Source organism: Natator depressus, chromosome 1 (assembly GCF_965152275.1).
Source record: "Natator depressus isolate rNatDep1 chromosome 1, rNatDep2.hap1, whole genome shotgun sequence".
NCBI classification, from domain to species: Eukaryota; Metazoa; Chordata; order Testudines; family Cheloniidae; genus Natator; species Natator depressus.
Window position 1 is genome coordinate 17,197,375 of NC_134234.1, and position 23,164 is coordinate 17,220,538.

Below are 23,164 nucleotides of genomic sequence, written 5' to 3' on the forward strand. Positions count from 1 at the left end.
CTAATGCCTTCCCTGGTATTCAGATGTAAAATACATGAAAAACACAGAGCCCACTAGCTGCTTTAGGACTGCACAGAAGGCTTAATGTGTTGCTTGCTACCAATCAGTTACCAGACAGAGTGTTTCTGGGGTGCTAGTTCTGTCCTCTAACAGGAGAGATGGGTTCGAGGCTTGAGTCATAAGACTTGGATCCAGATCCAGGATTAGATTCAGATCCAAAAGCTCAAGTCAGGACTCTCTCTGTTCTCCTGTGGTAGATTAATTCCCTTGAGTACAGGAATTACTGCACTGCATGTGCTATGCAGGAGGTCAGACCACTACTGAGTTTTATTCTTTGTGTTGTGGTAGCACCTAGAAGCACCAACCATGAACCAGGATACCATTGCGCTAGGTGCTGTACAAATGCAGATGGTCAAAATGATGGTCATAATGATCCCTTTAAAAATAGATAGGCCTGAGTCTCCATGGCCTCACACTGTGTGTGGTCATTCGCACCTGTCGGAACATCACAAAACCACAACTGTTGTTTGATACCCACATTCTGCAAGGGTAAATGACTTCACAAGGTGCAAAGCAGTGGAGACACAAGGTCCCACATGCTTTTGCTCCTGCTCCCATTGATGTCCATGGAGAAATTCCCATTGACTGCAGTGGTGGAGAATCAAGCCCTATGTTAGCAAAGGGATGTGATGAAGTTGGCTTTTTAAAATACCCCTGAATGCTGGGGCTAATTTTAATAAAAAAATAAATAGCAGCTTCTTAGTACCGTGATGATCAACCTTAAAGGGACAATGCCAATGTTTGTAGACCTAACATCTGGTCTACAGAACCTTCCCCCTTTTGATATGCTTGCAGGGCCCATGGTAACAATGTGTAGGTATTTTTAAAAAATGCGTGCTTCAGGACTCAAGGAAAAGACAGACAAATATCAGCATCTGCAGCCCGGCACTTACAAGCAACCTTGCAGTGACAAACCTGCGTGTGGTCTTATCTTACAGCACACATGTGGGATAAAGACCTGCAAGGAGGGAAAATAACAGCACAGGGAAATATTTAGGATGAGGCAGGATTTATTTATTCTGCATAAATAACATTTTTTATGACTTTCCATTTCATGAATCATCATTTTTGTTATGCACAATAACAATATGATGAGAAGGGATTTTTTATTTTTTTTTTTAAAAGGCTAGATCTGTTTAATTTGGAATGGAGAGGAAAAAAGCAGAGATAATAGAGATCTACTGTAACTGTATAAAATAATGAGTGGCCCATTTATCCTTTCTCATAATACATGAAGGGTCATTTAAAACACAGACAAGAGAATACATTTTACAGAATGAGCTAAATTGTGCCTTTAGATAAACATGTGCTACTCCCATTGAAGTCAATGGGAAAGCCAATTGGTATCTGCAGCAGAATTTGGCTGGATGTGTTATTAACATGTGGAACTCCCTGTTGCAGGATATTATTGTTGGGATCCCCTGAGACTCTCTTCCACTTGGTTCCCAAAAAATCAGTTTGACTCTGGAACTGGGCACTCATTTGGCACACAGCAACAGTATGCCCAAGCTGACCAGGTTTAAACACAGTGGGTGGATGGTACATCACAAATCCAAAGTTACACAGCAAAACATTTCCTTACATATATCTATACTAACACTTGCATTCCTGACTATACATTGCATCATATGCTTCATGACTGGCTTGGTTACTTTTCATGAACCAATCCTTGTACAGCATGTACTGTTATCTTGTCCCTAGTACCAACCAGGGTGTTCCTGCTTTTCTTAGCTAGACTGACTCCAGCCTAGTGTTTGTTACAAATTAATCTTCCATTCACCTTCCCAGTCATGCCCACTGAGAAATGAAGTCATACTTCTGTCATGTAACTCATATCAAGATAGGCCTACAATTATTGAGGCAAATTGCTTGGTAAGAACCATTAACAGGGATTAGACATTTACTGTTTGTTGAAAAGAGGCTCTTTTCTCTTCTGTGGCCCCAATAGAGCCATGGTAGCACTAACAACCCGTCCTCTCCTGCCATCTTAACAGTAAGTACAGTCGCTGTGTTTTAAGGGGTCAGGCACAGGATCACTATAGGCTGCGGCCTTCCCTGGTTGGCCAGGGAGAACTGACTTCACCCAGTCCTTAGCCCAGCCCTGTCAGAGTAGCAGAGGCTTGATAGGTACAGTAAATAACATGCCCCAAAATTCATTTCCACTGGAGACGTTTATTTTACCAGAAGGAGAATTAATGATGTTCTATTTTAATTGGTTTTTTCCCCCCCCAGAGGCTGGAAAATATCACAGGCTTGATGCAGTGCCCCCCGGAAACTCCTTGTGAAGTTAGTGCCACTTCCAGAGAAACAAGAAGTGAGAATTGCATGAGACAGAAGAGATGGTCTTGAGGTCATGACAGTAGGGTGGGATTCAGGAGAGCTGGCTGATATTTCTGGCTCAGCCACAGGATTTCACTATGTGCGCCCAAGTGAGTCGCCTAAAGTCAGATTTCCAAGCCTTCAACACCTACAGGTGGGGCCAGCTTTTCAACAGAGCTCAGCTCTCATTTAGGGACCCAAAAGTCAACTTAGCTTGCACTATGATATCCAAGAAGCCAAGCTCTTCTGAAAATTCTGGCCATGATCTCGCTGTGCCTCACTTCCCCATCTGAAAAACAGGGATAATGAGTAGAGCTGGTCAAAAACTTTCCACTGAAACAGACACTTTCTGTGGGAATGTGCTGATTTCAAAGAAATTTCATTTCGGGGAAAAAAGTGGAAATGTGATTTAACGTATTTGGAATGGAACGTTTTGATTTTTCCTTATGAAGTGACTTTTCATTTAGAAATGTATTTTATATTATCTTTTACAATAAAACATTTGAAAGACACTTGAAAATCAAAAACAAACACTGAGATTGACTGAAAATGAAATTTCATTTTGCAGGAAATTTTGAAATTTCAGCTTTTCATTCTGATTTAGAATGAAAAAAAAAAATCCAAATGTTGGAATTTCACCTGGAATGGAAATTCCAGTTCCTGATCATCTGTCTTATCTGTTCAGCCTGTCAGAGCCTTGGGGCAAGGACTTTCTTATTCTGTGTGCGCACAGTAGTTAGGACAACGGGTTCTTTTCTGGCTGGGATGGGGACTCTAGGCACCACTGATATACATACACATAAGTAGTGTACCAATAAATTGAAGGATCTCTCCATGGGATTCTCTCACTGAAACAAGCTGCTTTGGGGAGATGACCTAGAAATAGATTTTTATTTTGCTCATCATCTATGATTGTGAGCAATGTTCCCTCTAATTTTTGATAGGCCGTGTGCACAAAAAATTTCTTCTGTGCAAATTTTTGAAGCAGAGTTCAAATTTGTGTGCCATGAGGCAAATGTGCGTAAGCGAGTAAAATGCTTATACATTTAAAAAGTTTTAATTTGCAATTCGTGATAATAGTTTTACACCATGTTATTTTATAAATGTCATTTAAAAATACTTAGAAAAAGGAAATTTAACCTCCTTTCCCTTCTCCCCCTTGCCAGCTAGTAGAATCTGGCTGTGTTGATAGATGGCAGGTGAACAATGTCAAAAGTCACCTGTAAATGATATTTCGGCCTGGCTCCGATGTAGTATTTCATTTTTTGTGCACATGGTGTTTCACCGTGTGCATGGGGTCTGTGTGTGCACACACACGCCCACAGCTTAGAGGGAACAGTGATTGAGAGTTTCTGCCTTTGTTGGGCCCTGATTTCCAAGCAGCCCTTTGGTGGGTCTAAAAATGTTTGGCGAGAGATTAGCCATGGAGAGTGGGGTCACGCAGGCCTCATCAGCTATATGGTTATTATGGGTAGGCAAGAAATTAAGGGTTGGTCATTTTTCCCCTCCTCCAAACCCTGGCACCTGAATGGAACCTATTCATTAGACCTGATTGGTTAGGCTAGACAAATGAGAACTCCAGCAGAGCAGGTGACAGCCAATTGATTTAGTTGGGGATTAGGTCCTGCTTTGAGCAGGGGGTTGGACTAGATGACCTCCTGAGGTCCCTTCCAACCCTGCTATTCTATGATTCTCTGTAGCTGTATGTGTGAGGCAGTGTGGGATAGTGGCTAGACATTAGGACTGAAAGGGCCTGGGTTTTATTCCTTCCTCTGCCACTAGCATGCTGGGTGACTTTGGGCAAGTCACGGCACCGCTCTGTGCCTCAGTTTCCCCATCTGTAAAATGGGGATATTGATAGCGACCACCTTTGAGATCCACTGAAAGCACTACAGAGTAATGTGTTATAAGCATTATTGCTATGACAGCCTTTTTGAGGGTGCAGAGAATACCCTCTCAGCGCCCAGCGTGTGGGGGCCTTGGTTCCAAGTCCTCTGCATGGGGAGCTCAAGGATGGATCAGAGGCTTTTACACAGAGATGTGAGGAACACACAGTAAGCAGACAGCAGGTGTCTCTCCTTGCTTAAACAAACATCACTGCCCTGCTAACTTGATGCCAGAGTGCTCAGCAGGGAATTAATTAATTAATGAGACTGGAGGTTCTGTGTCTTACAGCCAGTTTCAAAGAAACTGGCAATGGGTCTTAAAGCTCAGGGAAAGCGTGTGAAAATGATAACCCCCATGGAGGTGTGAGACTGTTCCAAACTGATTCACTTAAATGTGAGGTATTGCAATTTCCATTCAAGTGAATGGATGAGAAGCACAGATATTCTGTATAGAGACTCTGCCCTCTACAGATCTCCAAGTGCTCTACAAACATGTTTTATTTATCCCAACAACCTATGAGGTAAGCATTATTGCTTCCATTTTATAGAGTAAATGGAGGGACAGAGATGTTAAACACCTTGGCCAAGACCACACAGAAAATCAGTGGCAGAGTCAGGAGTAAAACCTAGGCGCCTTGCCTTCCAGTCCTCTGCTCTAAGCACTAGAGCACACTCCCTTCTAGAGGTGGGAATAGAACCCAGGGGTCCTGACCCACAGTCCCCATCTCTAGTCATGGCTAGACCTCGCTGCATCCCAGCGTCAGAAACAGAACCCTGCAGTCCATTGGCCTCGTTAGCACTACAAAAAGAAATTTTCCCTCTGTTGATATTCACCCCTTCTTGTCTACTGTTGGGAATGGGCCACTTCCACCCTGATTGAATTCGCCTCATTAGCACTGATCCCCCACTTGGTAAGGCAACTCCCATCTTTTCATGTGCTGTATCTTTATACCTGCCTACTGTATTTTCCACTCCATGCATCTGATGAAGTGGGTTTTAGCCCACGAAAGCTTATGCCCAAATAAATTTGTTAGTCTCTAAGGCGCCACAAGGATTCCTTGTTGTTTTCACTCCAATCACAGTCACTTTTGAAAATGGGACTTAGCCTCCTAAGTCACTTAAGGATTTTTGGAAATTTTAGCCCCAAACCAAATTAGAAACAAGAGTCTATGAGCCTTTTTTCAGATTTCCATTTCAATCATCCACAGTTTCATCTGCATTCAGAATCCATTTCTTTGATCATGACTAGTCTTTCACTTCTCTACCCCGTAACTTCAATACAAACTTCTAAGGCACCCACCCATGGTGCCTGGGCACTGATACACACTTAGGCCCATTCATTGGTCCTTTAGTCACAGATTCTACAATTTCTTGCTTGTTACAGGAACACTGTGACTCCTTTCTCCTACCAGCCCTTCCACACTGGAATGGGATGAAGAGTTGTTGCTTCTACCGCTTCTAGCTAGTGTAGACAGGGCATTAGCATCTTCACGCTGCTGAGAGTGGAGCCAGAGAATGCATACAAACACCACGTGAACCTAGTTTCCTGCAGTTCTCCACTGCTACCATCTGTGGAGCTGCAGTATTGCTAGGGGCCATGTTGGGGCTCACATCTCTTGTAGACAAGGGCTATATGTTTTGCAGAACAGCCTGGTAAATTTTTCTTCCCAACACCATAGGGGGGCGGGGGGGCAGGGACACCCTCCTCCCCATGCCAGACCTAATTAAATTAACAGCTTCTGTCTAGATTATGCTGCAACTCTCCCATTAAGTGACTATGTCTTTTATGCAATGCTTTTATTTTTAGCTGTGCTTGGTTCTTTTTATTTGGACTTAAATCTAGATGATGCAAGTTAGGCTCTCCTCTGCCTGACCTGCTCACGTGCTCTGTTTACAGGAGCATAGGACTTGGGATATTGGATTGAGACCTGTGGTCCATCGAGTTCAGTAGCCTGTCATTGATAGCAGCCAGTTCTAAAGGCTTCAAAGGTCAGTGCAAGAAACCTAATACCTACATAGTGCATCCTCTTTGGAGAGAAGGCCTCCTTGTGAAGGTTTATCAACCCAACCATGCAATTTTGGGTTGAGAAAGTACCTAGTCTAGATGTCAGAGTCAGCCAGGAAGTGCTGCAGCAAAAGTAGAGAAGATAAGACTTGATGTTCCTAAGATATCTAAGGGAATAGATAAGAGAAAACCCGCTTAAAGAAATCTGGGGTAGTAGCAGTCTGTTAAGTCTGTCTGTACAGCACCTAGCACAATGGATCCCTGATTGGGGCCTCTAGACACTACCACAATATAAATAATCAGTAATAAAAACCAAACAACCATCCCAGCTGTCCTTATACATCATAAAGGGCAACAACTGAATGTATCATTATTATGTATATTACAATTGTGCTTAAAGGCCGACTTACTAGACACATAGGAATAGACAGTCCCAGCCCCAAAGAACTAAACAGACAAGACAGATAAAGGGTGGACAGAAAAACTGAGGCACAGAAGGATTAAGTGATTTGACCCGCTGCAAATCAATGAAGGCCCCAGGTGTCCAGTGCTCTAACCATTAGACCAGCTGCTTTCCCCCCACTTTTATGGATATTCTCCCCACCCCCACAAATTCTCTCCCTGATCCTGCTAAGAATTTCCCACCACTTCTTGCACTGGTGTAGCTGCTGCCCTTGGTTCCTGGCATTTGTAACACTGTATCAGTTAGGCTGGCGGTGAGCTGATTTAATTGACATGAGGTTAAAAATGACTGCAACCACAGAAGTTTATCTACTCTACGACTCTCAGATTTGTTAGCAATGGTGGGGACACTTTTAGAATGTCTTCACTATAGACAAGAACTTAGAGGGTTTTTCTTAGAGACATGGGAAAAGTACAGGTTTTTTTAAACCTAAATGCAGTGTTACCAGAAGCACTTCAAAGTCATTACACACACACACACACACACACACACACTTAATGATATGATAATGTCATTAGAATGGAATGTTGCATTGCAGGTGATTTAGAATCATATTCTCTTTCAAAATATTAGTGTTTAATTTAAAGTGGTCTCCAAGGCAACAGGAAACAAACTGGAATAATGTCAGATGAAAACCTCCTTCAAGCCTGAGAAGTGCTGACAGATTCCACATTGTACATTTTTTGTTTTCAAACTCTCAGGCTGCTCTGGGGATTAGTAATGTGGGATATGGGGGAGAGCAGTGCTTGTGATCAGATCTGGGCTGATCATGGTCAGATATCATTCCCATCAGGTGGCCATTTGATAGCTTGGGTGAAGCGAATCTGCTGTTCTCAGTCAAGGGTATTATCCCATTAAAGTCCATGTACCTGGTTCTCCTTCCTCATACACCAAAGCTTCCCAAGCACCTCAAGGCCCAGATGGTGTCACGTACAGGGCTCTCATCTAACCTTTCTCAGAGACAGCTCAAGTTGTGGGCGCAGGGATACCAAGGTGCTCTACCGTAGCAGCAGAATGCCCCTGGGAGCACACAGGGCAGCAGGAGCTGTGATACCCTTCAAAAGGGAGCAGCACCTGACTTCCTGTGCACCAGAAGCGTGCCACTGGTCAGTACAGAAGGGGCTGCATTGTCCCACTAGGACTCTTTTAGGATGTCCAGTGTGCACCCTTTGGCCCTGGGAGGAAAGATAGCTTTATGGTTAAGTCAGTGGACTAGGATTCAAGAGATACAGGTTCAAATTCCAGGTCCACCAGACTTTCTCTATGCCCTGATGCAAGTCACTTATCATTATCAATGAATGATATTGTGGTAGCACCCAGGAGCTAGGCACTGTACAAACACAAAACACTGGCCTGTAGGGTGAACAGATAGCAAGCGTGAAAAATCAGGACAGAGGGTGGGGGGTAATAGGCCTGTATGTAAGAAAAAGCCCCAAATATCTGGACCTTTCTGGACTTCAGTTCTCCCCCAGGAATAATAATCTTTCTTTTGTCTGTTTTATCTACTGAGATTATCAACTCTTTGGGGGAGGGACTGTTTCTTACTAGATACTGCACCTAGCACAATGGTACCCCAATCTTGTCTGGGGCTGCTAGGCTGCTACCATGCCATAATTAATATTAGCAATTTAGACCATAGGAAGGTCTTTCAAAGCTCTGATGTAAGGGGGGATGCATAGAATGGCTGGAAGTTCAGTCAACTAAGAAAAAAGCATCCCCAAACAGACTATCAGCTCTGTTTATAATTATCTGGGCGCTGGTGGGTGTTAAAACATCTGTATTGGTTTGGCAGAGATTTGGGACTGAGGTTTGTGCCAAAGATAAAAGCTGGCCTGGCTTGAAAGCAAGGCAGCAAAACATTAGCATGATGTTCACACTCAGAAATGCAGGGCTACTCACCACTCCGCTGCAAGCAATTAACAGAATGAGGAGGAGACATGCAGCACCCCTCCTCTGTGGACACACCCTTTGATGATGATTCCAACAACTGGGACTGCTCCAGTCAACCTGCTGGGTCTGGTATGTGAGTGCCTCCCTTCCATTAACTTCCTGGCTGTGCTGCTGTTGAGAGTTGCACTTTTTAAAGGGGACACACTTCCAACTGCTGATAACTTATGGCTCTCTCCCAGAAAACCACTGATTGCATCCTTTTTCCATTGACTTTTCTACAGGGCTGTGTCTCTGTCCTACACCAGTCCTACAAGGCACAGAGCTCCATGCATTTCCACAGACTTCAGTGGGAACTGTTGATGTGCAGCACCTCACAGGATTGGGGTCTTAATAGAGAAAGAACCAATAGGACTCCCCAGAGTGGCTCAGACATAAGGCCTGTATAGTTCCATGTCCTGGCTTTGGCAGTCACCAGGTGTCTTTCACCAGCTTGTCTTTCTCACCAACAGAAGTTAGTCCAATACAGATATTACCTCACCCACCATGTCTATCTAATATTCTGGGACCAACATTGCATAGCAGCCAGGTGTAAGAACCCCACAGCAGCAGAGGTGGGATAATCTGCCCCCTTCCCCCCCCCACATTAGATCTTTTCCTGATTTCTAGTAGATTGGCTTAAATCCTGAGGCATGAGGATTAACACCCCTTCCAAAATTGTGGTTTGCATCAATGATGATAACCCCAGGCTTTCTTGTTGTTTGAAATTTGTTCACTCCATTGTCTGTTTGTTTGCCAGAGCATATGCAGCACTGATGATATCAGCAGGAATTGATGAAGTGTTGGAAATATCAGGCTTGGTCACTATGCCCTACTCCACTGGCACAAAAGGGGCTTTAAACCTAGTGGACTCATGCACTTAGTAATTTCTCAGCATAAAAGGATTCCTGGGATAGCAAAGAGCTGGCAAGGTGGCTCTATGCCACCATGTCACAGCCCTTGGTGTAAAGGTGTGGCTGGGCCAAAAGGGGTATGCCCAGAATACCCCTGTGCTCTGGCTATTCCTGGTTGCCAAAATGACCCCGTGGGGCAATAGACAGCTGGGTGTAATTTAGAGCAGCTTCTGACCTGCTCTAACTTATACTGGGGGCCAAATTGATTCATTGGGGCTGACTCTGACCTTACTAGCATTGGTTTTACACTAGTCTAACTTCATCATAATTAATAATTTGCTTCTGAACTGCTCTAACTTTCACTGGGGGCCAAATTGGGGAGCCGCAAAGCAGATGTTAGGGAGAATGCAGAGCTGAGAGTATGGTGTAGGTGGACTTTTATGATGGATGGCAAAAGGAGGAAGCCATGGGAAGGGGGCATTAAATTATATAGTTGTGGCCCACTTTAAATTTGTGGTTCTGGGGCCCCTCTGAATACTTATGCTCTGACCTGCAGCTGAATACCCAGCAAGGGCAGTGTGGACAGTGCTGTTTGAATGTGTCACACTGAAATAGTGGCTGTTTTCCTTTTAAATTCATCGGCAATGGAATTGTGAGTTTAGCAGGGAAAGCAGTGGAATCCAGACACCAGTCCCCAGTGGATTTTAAGTAGGTGAGACTTAGGGTCTAAATTGATTGTCATGGTCTGCTTAAGAGAAAGGTAGACAAGCTCTAAGTGCAGTGGGAAAATGCAATCAAGGGAGCAGCAGTAACTATGTAAGCAATTGCTACAAAAACAATTAAGTTGAGATAATCAGTAACATTTAGGGAAGTTCACAAGTTCACTGCTTTGGTACTACGGGGCACTATTCAAATAAATACAATGTAAGGTATCGGAATGTTTTTCCTCAGATAGCTACATCTTTCTGTTTCCCATTCTTCACAAAACTGACTCAGTTAGCACAGAACGTAGATTCCACATGTGGAACTCATGAGAACTTCCCCCCCTTAGTTAGCGGAAAGACACGTAGTTTAAAAAAAAAATTAGATACATATTAGTCCTAACTCTGTGATTGGGGTACTTACTATCAATCAAGGTAGGAGCTGTAGTCTAATGGTTAGAACAGAAGACTAGCTGCTATGATTTTTGGCTTCTGTCCCTGGCTGTGGGACACTGTGGTGCCTCTTACCTATCCATCTTACCTACCCCTACACCAATGGGCAAAAATATGGATCCCTAAGATGGATAGAATGTAATGGAGTTTTCTCTCTCCACAAACACTGGGAAGAATAAACCATGTTGTAATAAGTTTTAACCCCAACTGTGCTACACAACCAAGAACCATAGGAACACAGGACTTGCCATACTAGATCAGAATAGTGGTCCATTCAGTCCAGTGTCCTGTCATCAGAGATGCTTCAGAGAAAGGTGCGAGAAGAACCACATAGTGCACAATCATGGACTAACTGGTCCTTAGGAACTAATACATATATATTCCCTAGTAAGTTCTAAAAACTTATCTGATGGAATTTTGGTTATTCTCATATCCACGCAATTGTTTGATCCTTTGAAAAAACCTAAACCATATCTGCAAAGTGAGACTCTATGCCTTATGTAATTTTGAAAATATAGGGCTGGGGTCTAATCTCACATTGGTTGTACCCATTCTCCCCTCACTGAAACTGGTGTAAACTGGGAATAGCTCCATTGAAGCCAATGGGTTTCCATCACTGTCTTCCCCCCAACATCCTCTGAAGATTGAGGCATCTCTGCAATGTCTTGACATTCTAGGTTCCAAGTCAGTTATGGACTTATGTACTGACCTTTAAGCATGTGTATAAATCCCACTGATTTCAATTGAATTTAAGCATGTGCTCATAGTGAAGCTATTCCCTGGACTTCCAGCAGAACCACTGATTCTCCCACAGGTTCCTGCTTCTGATAATATCGGAGAATTTGTTGCTCTTTGCTTCTATGGCTGAAGCTGTTTGCACCTTCAAATGCCCACCTAGGCTTCCTAATTTCCATCTTGCCTTTCACCTTCCCCCTCTTGGTGCAGACACAGCCCTGTGGGACACCACACATTGCCTGCAGAGCATCTCTTTTCATGCTTGGGGGATACAGGTGATCGAATCCCGGCGGCTTCCTGCACAGGATTAGTGGGGAGAAAGGGACTCATCAGGCCTCCTCATCCCCAGGGCACCTGGCCTGACACAGGCATCAATTAGCTCTTAACTTATCATTTATAATTTTTGCTTTATCTAAGGTACTTATATGTCCCCATTGCTGTAGTACCTGAGTGCCCCCACAGTCTTTAATGTTGTGATCCTCACAACACTTCCGTGAGATAGGGAAGTGCTATTATCCCCAGCGTGAACTGAGGCACAGAGAGACTGAGGGCTAGTCTTTGTTAGGTCAGTATAACAACGTCACTCAGGGAGGTGGATTTTTCACACCACTGAGCGACATAGTTATACCAATATAGGTCTGTAGTGCAGACCGGACCTTGGTGAAGCACAAGCAGTCTGTGGTGGAGCAGTGAATTGAACCCAAGTCTCGCAAGTTAGTGTCTTGACCACTGACCCTCCTACTTTAAGCTAAATTACTTTTCTTTAAGGCCCCTGGAAGTGGTGGTGTTGGCTGCTCTGAGCTCGGGCACAGCCACGGCCGGGTACCTAGGGAGGAAAAGGAAAGGAAAGATTGGCTGACCTGAATAGACAGGGGAGAAGGAGTGTGGTAGCAGCTCGGGCAAACAGTCTAAGGACACAGAGCTGCAGTTCCCCTTCCCAGGCTGTCAGAAAGCTGTCTGAGATCACTGTGAGCATGGGAAAAGCTTGTTTGTTTGGGTTTCCCCACCCCTGGATGGTCCCATTTTTCAGCAATCTGTCCTGCGAATCTGGAGACTTAAAACAGCACACTTAAATGTTCCATTTTATGTTCATTCTCCTCAGCCCACAGGGAGAGCCGCTACACCTGTGCTTCTAGGCAGAGCTGTGTGATGGTACCAGAGAGGCACTGCTACTGCCACAGGTGGGTGGCCCTGGCACCAGCAGGTCAGAGTGGGGTCTGGCTGGCGGCAGTGACCAGCCAAGCTGGCAGGAGCAGGACCAGCCCAGGAGGAGAGGGGAGAGGAGGGGTGGGATGAGTGTGGGGAATGAGGAATGACAGGTGTCCCCTTTTCATTTTGATACTCCAGTCCCCATAGACATGGAAGCTCCCAGCTATGGCTATAGGAGTGCTGACTAGTGCAAAGTATTAAGTGTTATGGGTATGATCCTGCCCTTTCTTACACTGGTGTCAATCAGGAGTAACTCCACCGGAGTCAACGGAGGAGAATCCGGCTACATGGACCGGATTTCCCAAATTGCTCAGCACCCATCTAGGAACTCAAATAAATGGCCTGATTTGCCAAATTGCTCAGCACACTGAGTGCCTGTTGGGTGCTGAGTCCTTTGGAAAATCTGCTTGTAAGTGTTGAAGTGGGAACAGCTGGGGGCTTTTTCAAAATCTGGATCTCATGTAGGTGCCCAAGCGGAGAGCTGAGCTCTTTTGAAAATACAACCCCAATTATCGGTGCTGAACACTTGAAAGTTTGACCCCATGTCTTCATTTAATATGCTGTATTGTAAATGATTAGGCACAAAGAGCCAGGTTCTCAGTGAATGTAAATTGCCATAGTTCCACTCACGGTGATTGGATCTGGCTCAAAATGCATTACTGTGTCAGAAGAAACAAAATGCTAATACTTATATTCTATATCTAGATAGTACATTTTTAGAAGCAGGGACCATCTTTGTGTTATGTTATACAGCACCGAGCACAATGGAGGCCTGGTCTGTGAGAGAAGCCCCTTGGTATGATGGCAATTCAAATAATAAATATTAATAATAACAACACCACTGAAATGTCAATACAATTGTTTTTTAAAGAACTCCGCTGAGAAACACACAGACATTACATCTGAGAACGAGAAGCTAGCTAGGGGAAGCCATGTTATGTTTACAGATAAAATCAGTAATAAATGCTATTACATTCATAAATAAGATCAAACTGGAATGGAACACCAAATGGTGTCGCTGAAAGTTCATGCAAATCTGGAGTCCCATGAAGCCACTATTTCTCAGCCTGTCTGGTCTCTGTGGTTTTGTCTGATGGCTTTGTGAGAACTACCTCTTTAGTTAGGTTTGTTTCTCACTGAAATAAGAAAGCAATGGAAAAAAAAAAGTAAACAAATATTCATCAAGGTCTGGGAAATGAGAGTTAAGTCGGTCCTGGCTTTCATCTCACGCTCTAATGAATGAGGCTCAGGATCTCTAAAGAGGGGCTGATATTAAGGGCTTAAAAGGATCAGCATGAAAACAAAAAACAAACAAACAAAGAAATGGAGGAAATCAACTGGTAGATAAGGCAGCTTGAAAAAATGTAATGATGTGAAAAGCCACCCTAAATTTTTAGATTAAAAAATACAAAGTCATTTAATCTACAAAATATGTCTCACTCACACACACTCTCTATCTCTCTGCACTGTGCAATCCTGCATTGATAGGTAGGGATTTCATACTGTCCCCAGATCAGGCATGCACAGGAATGACAAACAGACACAGAGGATCAAACCTCACCCACTGTGAATGGATTTTACTTGCTTCTGGCAGGTACCCGAGGAGTGCGTCCCTTTGTGATACTTAAGCAAGCAACACTTGTAAAGTTTGTCATGTTGCCTTTAAGTCTGAACGGTGTCTGTGTTGACTTCAGTGCAGTCACTCCAGATTCACACCAGTCTGAGATCAGAATTGGGCCCTGTATAATCATCATCTATTACAGACCACAGGGTACGTCGGGTGTGATGGTCAGGGTAGCCCTGTTGTCAGGACTTGCTGCGGCACAGCTGAGGTGTTATACCTCCAGCTGGGCTGTTAAGTGCGGCTGGCAGGCGCCAGGGATTGGGCTGGTGTCTGCTACTCCCCCTGCTGGATCTGAGTGGGGAAGGAGCAGCCAGGAGGAGGGGCAGGCCCTGGCAGTAGAAAGAGCAAGATGAGCCAGAGGGGAACAAAAGGTGAGGACTCCAGTACTGGCCCCAGACAACCCTACTCATCCCCCAGCTTCCCCCCCACCCCATACCTCAACACCTTCCAGCTCTTCCTCATCCCAAATACTGGAGCCCCCACCTGCCCACCTAGCATCCCTGACACCCTCCATGCCCTCCCCAGATACAGCTGCCAAGTTTTGTGCAGCTTCATGTCCTACTGCTGCCACTGCTTGGGGCAAGGCGTGCAGATGCCAGTTTTATGGTTATATGCAAATTAGCTCATTAAATAATTTGCATACCCATTTGACTGCCCAGAGTGCAGAATGTACAGCTTCTTGACTGGGGCCAAGTGGGATATGTATGCACTGGATGCCAGGAGAGCTCAAGGGGTAAATTCAAAACATCAGAGTTGCTGAACTGGGGGAGTGGAGAGAGATGGATTCATGAAGACTGAATACAGGAACATTGTAGAGGGAGCCAGAAACCAGTGTCATGATGGGAGGGGGCCAAGGTGGAATGGGAGGGATCCAGTGCATAAGAGCCATCTTCCCATAGTGGTAGAAGCTGTTCCTTCCTTGTCAAGGTCACTTCAGGGCTGACGAGAGAGGGGAAGCGGGGAGGTGGGTACGGGGGCGGGGGGGGAACAATTGTACTCAGGCCCCCAACTCAGGGCCCTCCAAAAATATCTGTAACATCTGTGTAAATAAAGTGAACTGGATGGAGGTGGGGCCCCAGCAACCATGCTCTACCATGTCCCCAAATTTCTCTTGATAGGCCTGACTCCAGGGGAGCGGTATATCATCGTGAGATGCAGACAGGCTCTGGGTACTAGGGGATCCGTCCTTATGGAAAGAAATAAAGGGGAACTGGAATGTGAGTTTTGTACTAGCTGGATTATTCCCAAAGTGCCTCTCACTCTGGTCTTTGTACACGCAGTGCTGCTTTCCCAGTTCTGGTGCTAAACGTCTATCAGCCGTTTTAGCTTCAAAAGACTGGTGTGGTTTTGGTTGTTTGATCTTAGACTGATAGTGTCTGCCTCTCTCCCTTTCCCATGGTCAGTTAAGTACTGACATGCAAAGAGCTTGTGAGAAGAAAAGACAATGCAAAGCTCGGAAATAATAGATTTTTCAAAAAAATGTGCTGAAGATCTTTGCACCGGTTCTAGGTGGGTGAATTCTGGGCAGATCTGAAATACAGGTGAATGCTGCTTCCCAGCCTTAGTGGAACTGCCGTTACCAAGCAATCTTGGTAACTGATTTTTTTTTTTTTTCAAATGAACAAAGCTCTCAGACTTCAAGATTTTTTTCCAGTTAAAACAAAAACATTTCCATAGAAAATCTGTCCTGACCTTAAACGAAGCAGCTGAGTCCCTGGCCTTACTGAACTCAATGGGAACTTGGCCAATAAGGCCAGGATTTCACCTCATGGGTCCAATTCTCACCAGCACCAACTTTATACTCAGAGGAGGGCAGGGTGAGAAAGACATCTTTAAGCCACTTTTCTGCCTTCCCCACCCAATTCTGGGGCATCTGGGGGCAAAATGGTCCCTGATGTAACTAGCTCCCAATATCCCTAAGGCCTTGTGAGAGTGAAGAAGGAGGATTTGAGGATTGGTTGGGTTTTTTTAAATGTGGAGCATAAGTTTGCCTTCCCATTGGTAGCCTCTCTTATTATTTGCATTTGATAAGAAACATCTTTGTCTGCAAAACTGGGTGGGAGTCCTATGTACACATCTTGCAGGAGTCTGTCTGCAGCCTTTAAAGTGTCACAGTTCAGGGAAACTGCACCTGTATTTCCCCTCAGTGGTCCAGCAATGGCCCCCATTCTCAGGCTTCCAGCTCCCCAGCTGTTGCCTCTCTTGAGTGAAGACCCATGTCCTGCTCCCTTCTGACTGGAGTATTTCCAGGCTGCACAGTTCCCTGCCTTCGCTGTGTTATTCCCAGCACAGACAGGTTTCCCTTTGGGCACCTGCTGGTTTCTCTCCTCAGAGACAAGTAACAGTGTAATCACCCACAATTAGGTCTTTCTAAGCAAGCCTACTTTATTCTTAAGGGGAAAAGCACTACAAAAAAAATTAAAAACCCTAAAAGAACCTACGTGCATGCTAATAAATTTACCAGAGATCACCCTAACCTTAATGTGGACTCTGGTAGGGGCAGCCCCTCAAACCCCTACCCAAAGGGGGATTCCTGGTGGTTAAAAGTTCATCATAGCTTCAGCTTAGAATAAGCATGCTCATCACAGGTTTAGGCCACCCTTTACATGGTTCAGGGGTCTTTGATCTGGAGTTTCCCAGAGCAGATAAGTGGTAGACAATGGGTTTTCCTCTCCAGGGCATAGCTTCAGAAAGGAGAATTTAGAGAGGGACACGGTGGGTGAGGAAATATCTTTTATTGGACCTACTTCAATACAAGTGCAGTTGCCCTGTGACACATTCAAGTCTGCATCTTGGCAGGGGGTTAGACTAAATGCCACTTGCGTTCTCTTCTTGTGACTCTGGTGTTCGTAACTCTGAGGTTCTATCACATTGCAAGACTCATGATCAAAATTGCAAGAGTTGGCAATTTTGCGTCTCGGTTTACTGAGACTGGCGATTCTTGGAGCTATTTAACTAGAGATGATCCCAAACCACAACCCCAGCTCCAAACACCCACTAAACTCTGGGGAAATTGGACTCCAGATCTGAGCACAGCATACTGGGCCTATTTCTCTTTTCATGGAAAAATATAAACGGTCAAGTTTGCTGGAATACACTTTGCTTCCAGTCAGGGCCATAGAAATAAATTGTTGCGAGGAGGTGCTAATGTAAGGGTCTGAGCAGCAAAAATAAAGAGACTCTCCACAGAGTATCAGAGTGCTGGACTGTGCAGTGCCCAGATTATAAACAGGATGCTTCTCAGAACAGCCTGCCCAAATCCCGTCAAGCGAATCCCTCTCCGGAACGCAAAGGAAATGTATATCAAAGAGATGCTGAAAGGTTAGAAAGGCTCTGAGGGCTAGTATGCCAAAACCTTAACAACGGCTAGGCTGTTGACGCACTGAGACCGTTGCCTATCATGCTAATCAATATTATCTTATTGTTTCCCTTTTATTCCCCCATCTGTCTGCACCCACCTGTTCTCTCCTGTAGATTGCAAGGGAACAGGGAGTGTCACTTTCTTCTGTGTTGGAACAGCACAGATCATAGGAGCTACAGTATTATAAATAAACAATAATACCGATATTCACTGTTTCTTTTTTTCAGGGGGAAAACCGCACTTGTTTGTGGTGCTCTCTGCTTTTCAGTGTTGTGACTCATTTAGCACCTGAACTATCTAATCCCTGAAGGGAAAACCAAAAGAGCAATGGCACTTCAATATACTTAAGCAGCTCCTTTGTGCCAAAAACTGTTCCATCTCTGGTATTGTTTACACTGAAATGAAACTGAACGGTGCTAAGATCTTAAAATAACTCGCTGTTTGTGACTCAGGAAACTCAGGGTCAGCAAAGTTTACAACAAATTTAAAGGGGCAGCATAACTTCAAGTAATGATTTTGAACTCTGAGACTTAGATTTTTAGAGTTTGGCTACATTTCTTACATCCTTAGGCAGTCAGCTAAGAACCTGATCCAAAGCCTACCAGAATCAGTGGGTGTCTTTCTGTTGTCTGTTTCAATGGACTCTGGGTCAGGCCTGCATCAGAAATGCAACTCAAACACTTGCTCTACCAGAATCAATGTGGAGACCACAGCTGTCCCCATTACTAGGAAAACCTAGTACATGTTAGACAGCCAGGAGGGGCTTGACTCAAACATCCATATTGGAACACCCCCAAATTTGGGGGATGTTTTATAGCCAAAGCTAGATCCAAAATTCACAAATTCCTTCCCTCTCCCCCCAGATCTGATCTTTGGAATGTTCAAAAGAGTGATCTCCACTTAACTTAGCAGCTGGAAGTGTTGACTGGTAAAGGGAGACAGATTACAAAGAAGGTAGGTAAAGAGGCTGCGTTATACTGGATTAGCGCATGGTATATATGATACAAAAGGGGAAGAAGTCAGCCAATCACCAGCGTCTAAATGTAAGTGGGCTGATTTTCAGACGTGCTGTGCACCTGCGAAGCAAGCTGAAGCCAGCTTCCATTGACAATGCTATAAATCAATGGAAATTGTGATGCTCCATGCCCCAGAAAGTCAGGCCGATTTTATTTAGGTGTCTAAATACGAAGCTAGGTTCTAAGTGTGAAAATCTTTGGCCTTTACTCTTTCGTCTGCCAAAAGGCCCTTGACAATAAGGGCCGAACATTCAAACACGGGCACAGCGCTGCAACTGCAAACAATGCAAGGAGGCTCGTGGCACTTACCAAAGCATGTATTACTAGTCTGCAGGTCCCCAATGCGGGCATGCCAGCTGGGTAAATGTACTTGCACCCAGGTGACCAAATAATGATAGGGACACAATGGGACCATACGCATTTTTCCATGCCCATTTGTTCTGCTCCCTTTTGAAAAACAGGCCGTAATCTGCTGTGTATGTAATCTACCCTTGGCCTTCAAACCACGCATCTCATATCACCCAGTGCCCTGCATCATGAGTGCGAGCATGAAAAGAAATGAACATGTGCCAGGCACAAAAGCAAGGAAGTAGTTGGACTTCACTGCAGCTGTTAATGTTTCCCCAGCATTTGAATTTAGCTTGGCTGCACGAGAGGCGGCAGCAGCAACAGAGCAAGGACTCCGCGGGAGTTATTTTTCTTCCTGTCACCTTGTCACTGCTGTCCTTCCCAGAACTCCTCGGAAGCTGCTTTCTTTCATATGGGTTAGGTATGAGGGTAGCATTTCTGAAGGCACTGACCGTCAGGTATTCAAGGGAGGCTATAAATGGAAAACAGAGGAGGCTCTGTCTCCATCCATTGAACTGGTCAAACCTCTCCCGGATTCTGAAACCTTCTACCAACCTTGTCCCACCTACTTCATTAATCTTCTCCCCCTTCACACCCCTCCTTCTGCTCTGCTAACAGCAGCCTGCTTGTGGTCCCTCCATGCATCCTCTGTGCTCTTCTGGACGAGTCTTCCTGGATCTCTTGGCTGTATCTATTCCCTGTCTCATTTGCAAAGATATCTTCATCACCAATATTATTAGTTAACATTCATAATACAACTCCACTGAGCTAAATGACAATCCCTGCCTCCCAGAGCGTACAGTCTGAAAGACAAGACCGAGGAGGCGGATGAGACAAACAAGTGGGTGAGTCGGCAAAGATGAATTAGCACAGACTGGCCGTGTTTGTAATTCTTAGCCAATCAGGTTCAGTAATTAGGGTTTGTCACCTACTAGGCTTTTACCAGACAGCAGTTTCCCGCACGTGTCGTGGCAGAGGTGAGGTGTGAGGACTTGGAAAGAGGATGAGGGGGTGGTTAGCACAGACTGGGAGACCGCCCTATGTATAAGGGGCAGTTTGGGAGAAAGAGCAAAGGTGTTTGTGGGAGAAACTGTGAGGAGCTCATGTAGCCTGTGTGGGGGTTGTAACTGAATTAGTATTGCTTAACCCCTACTAGTCATTGCCCACCAGAGGCTGCCCACACTGGCTACATAAGAACTCAGCGAGTGCCAGTCAGCGTCTGCTCAGCGCAATGGCAGGTGAGGAGCCAGCTATTATCATTATGCAGCCCTCAGTATTGCCAACCCGGATTGCTCAAAAATCAGGAGTTAGGACCTCAGAATTCACGTGTGTGAGATTTACCCTACAATATATTTGGGATCATTGTTATAGACCATCTGGTTTCAGCCATTAGGGGTCACATTTTTCAGCCTTTACTCTGCAACCATGAGGGCTAGAGACGTACTTCCTTTTTTAGTCAAAGTTTAGAGTCTCACACAATCACATGCCTCTCGGGGCTGGAGGCTTTAGAAAAGTCACCAAATATTGTGAGGAAACTTGGTAACACTGAACACTAGCATAGAGAGGGAAAGTGACTTACGCATGCGCTCTCTCTCTGCCTAGCCCATTGGTGAAATGCAGCCCACTTGGACTGGGCTACAGCGGCTGTTCCCATACGCTTCTATGGGACAGCCAGTGAAGAATACCATATCCAGCTGGAAACAGCCATGGGTTTATTCAAGATAATCTAACAGGCCCTCACAGAAACTCCTAAGAAGAAGAGCATCCAGCTTCCAGATCATACAGACAAGAAGGAAGGAGAGAGAGACAGTAATTTCTGCTAGGGATGCTAGAGCAGGAAGCTACCAAAACTTTTAGTTTAATGCACAGTAGGACTGAAAACTTCTTAATTTTTCAGAGCAGAAACAGCTCCTGACATTTCTAGGTTACATCTGTACGTAGCTAAGACCATGGTGCTGTGAGGAGACACAGCCCAACAAGAAGAGTCCGGTATTCTCAGCTCTCCTTGACTGGAATGCCCTGCCCTTTGAGCTGGAGGACCAGCTTGAGGCAGAGCCCTGCACTGTGCTCTGCCATCAGACCTTCCTCAGTGACTCAGACCAGCTCTCCTTGGAGTCAGTGGGAGCTTTGCCATTGATTCTGAATGGCTGCAGGCTGTGGTCTTCAGCCTGCCTGTGAGTGCCCATGAGTTCTTTTAGACAAAAGAACTGCTGTTGCATTTCTGTTAACAACCTGTCTCACCTGGACAGAAATGGCTTCAGATGCTGTGCTGCCCAAGAGCCCGATCCTACAAGCCCTGCCCATGGGAGTGAACTTTGCTCATCTATTTCAATGGGACAGCTTGAGGGCTGGACACTATTGCTTTCCCAGGCCAACTCTCTCCCCATTAATCGTCTCCTTCTTCCCAGCAGTGCCAGCAAAAGACACTCAGTCTCCCCATGAAAAGTGAATGTTAGTTTCTGGCTGTGATGTTCAGTGAGACAATAAAAGCACAGAGAGTACTTTGGGTGATTGAGCTGACCTTTGATTCGAAATGCCATGACGTTAACACTGAAGCTTTAGTGTCGGGACCGTAGGTAACTTGGGAGCCTTCCATCTCTCTCCCAACCTCATCTCAGCAGTACTTGCTGTTGCATGCAGAGCAGGGGGAGAAACCCAGGCATGTGCCCTTCTGAAAAGACAACACAAGGCAGAAAACCTGGGTTCATTCAGATTAGTTCTTGGTGTGCCTGGCCTTGTATTCCTAGTGTTGCCACAGTCTCTGCAATAAAACCAGTGGAATGTCACAAGCCGGAGGGTTTGGGAAAAGGACATCAACAGATGACTGGACAATGTGGTCAAGAAATAAAATCACATGTAAAACCCCTCCAACTCTCTTTAACTGTGTTACTTTATTATTAAAACTGACCGGGAGAGGTCACTGCTCCTAAATTCAGACTAATGTCAAAAATTAATCTTAATCTCCCAAACCCCTACTTTTTCTTTCCTGGAATCTGATCCTTAGACTTGGGGTAGGGACCGTATCTCCTTCCATTAATGTATTATATTGTTATGGTTTATATTACAGTAGAGCTGAAAGACCCGATCTGAGATCCAGGCCCCCTTGCACTACACACTGTACAAATACATTGAGGGAACAACTGTCTCCTACTAACTAAATAGGCAAGAGGCGGGAATTGAAACAGAGGCAGAGGAAGGCAAAGTTACTTGTCCAAAGTCACACAGTAAATCGGTACCAGGTCTGGGAATAGTACCCAGGTTTCCCAAGTCCTAGGTCAGTGCTCTGCACTGGTCCAGTCTCTCTCACCATACAGTATCATGCATACTCATGGCCACTTATAAAAAGTGAATAAGTTAGATCTCCAGATACATATTCAAAGAAAATTAAACTAGGCACTTGCATCCCCCCATATATGCAAAATACAACTTGGCTGGGTTTTGGCTGGAGCCCTCATGTGATCCTAAAGAGGGTTAATGACAAAAGAAATATCTTTAGCAAGACTCCCCCCCACCCCTCCCAACAAACAGAACACATGAGAAAGTACAGTTCACAGCTGAGATCAGGCTGCCTGCCCACTGGGGCAAGGGAAATACAGATGGTTAGAAATAGAATAAAATAACAATGAGCTTGTATTTCTTCAGCAGGCCATGTCCAAGTGTCCCTGGGAGTCCTACTGAAGTATAGCAATGAATGACTTTCACATAAAGGAGTATGTACTAAAAAGTACCAGCATAGGTATGGAGTGAAAACCAAGAACCCTTACCATAAAATGTACAACAAATGGTATTATTCCATGCTCCAAAACACCTCCTGTGGCATCCCACACATGCTGACTGTGCACGCACATACCCCATAAAATGAGAAAGGGAACTGTCGCAGGGTGACTGAGCCCATTGGGTCCAGCCCTATCTATGCCTCATTCAGCCTGCCTGGGGAAAACTGTCACAGCCAAATGATAGGTAAGTTATGTGGCTAAACCAGTTGTGGCCTGATAATAAAGGAGAAGCCTCCAGAGAGGCAAAGGAGGAGTGAGGGCGGACAGCTCAGAGAGGAGGATGCCTGCCTGGCCCCAGAAGGAGGACTGTGGGCCCTCTGAACCAAGGGGAAGAAGGGGCGTACTGTGAAGCAGAGCTGGAAACTGGCTACAAGTGGGCTGGGGGAAGCTGGTCCTAGTCACAGCACAGGCCTCAAGCAGGAGAGTGG

At 45.1% G+C, this 23,164-nt stretch overlaps 1 protein-coding gene across 2 annotated transcripts in view; it reads right to left on the reverse strand.

The window, feature by feature from the left end:
• The window catches only part of GAB2 (GRB2 associated binding protein 2), a 183,331-nt gene that overhangs the window by 40,316 nt on the left and 119,851 nt on the right, over window positions 1–23,164 (reverse strand). The window contains exon 1 of one of the 2 annotated variants that reach the window (XM_074955586.1): window positions 21,482–21,600. The exons of the other annotated variant lie outside the window; for it this stretch is intronic. Coding sequence (XP_074811687.1) covers window positions 21,482–21,500 — 19 coding nt within the window. The 5' untranslated portion in view covers window positions 21,501–21,600. Of the gene's footprint in view, window positions 1–21,481; window positions 21,601–23,164 lie in introns of those variants that run through there. 2 annotated transcript variants of the gene reach the window in all.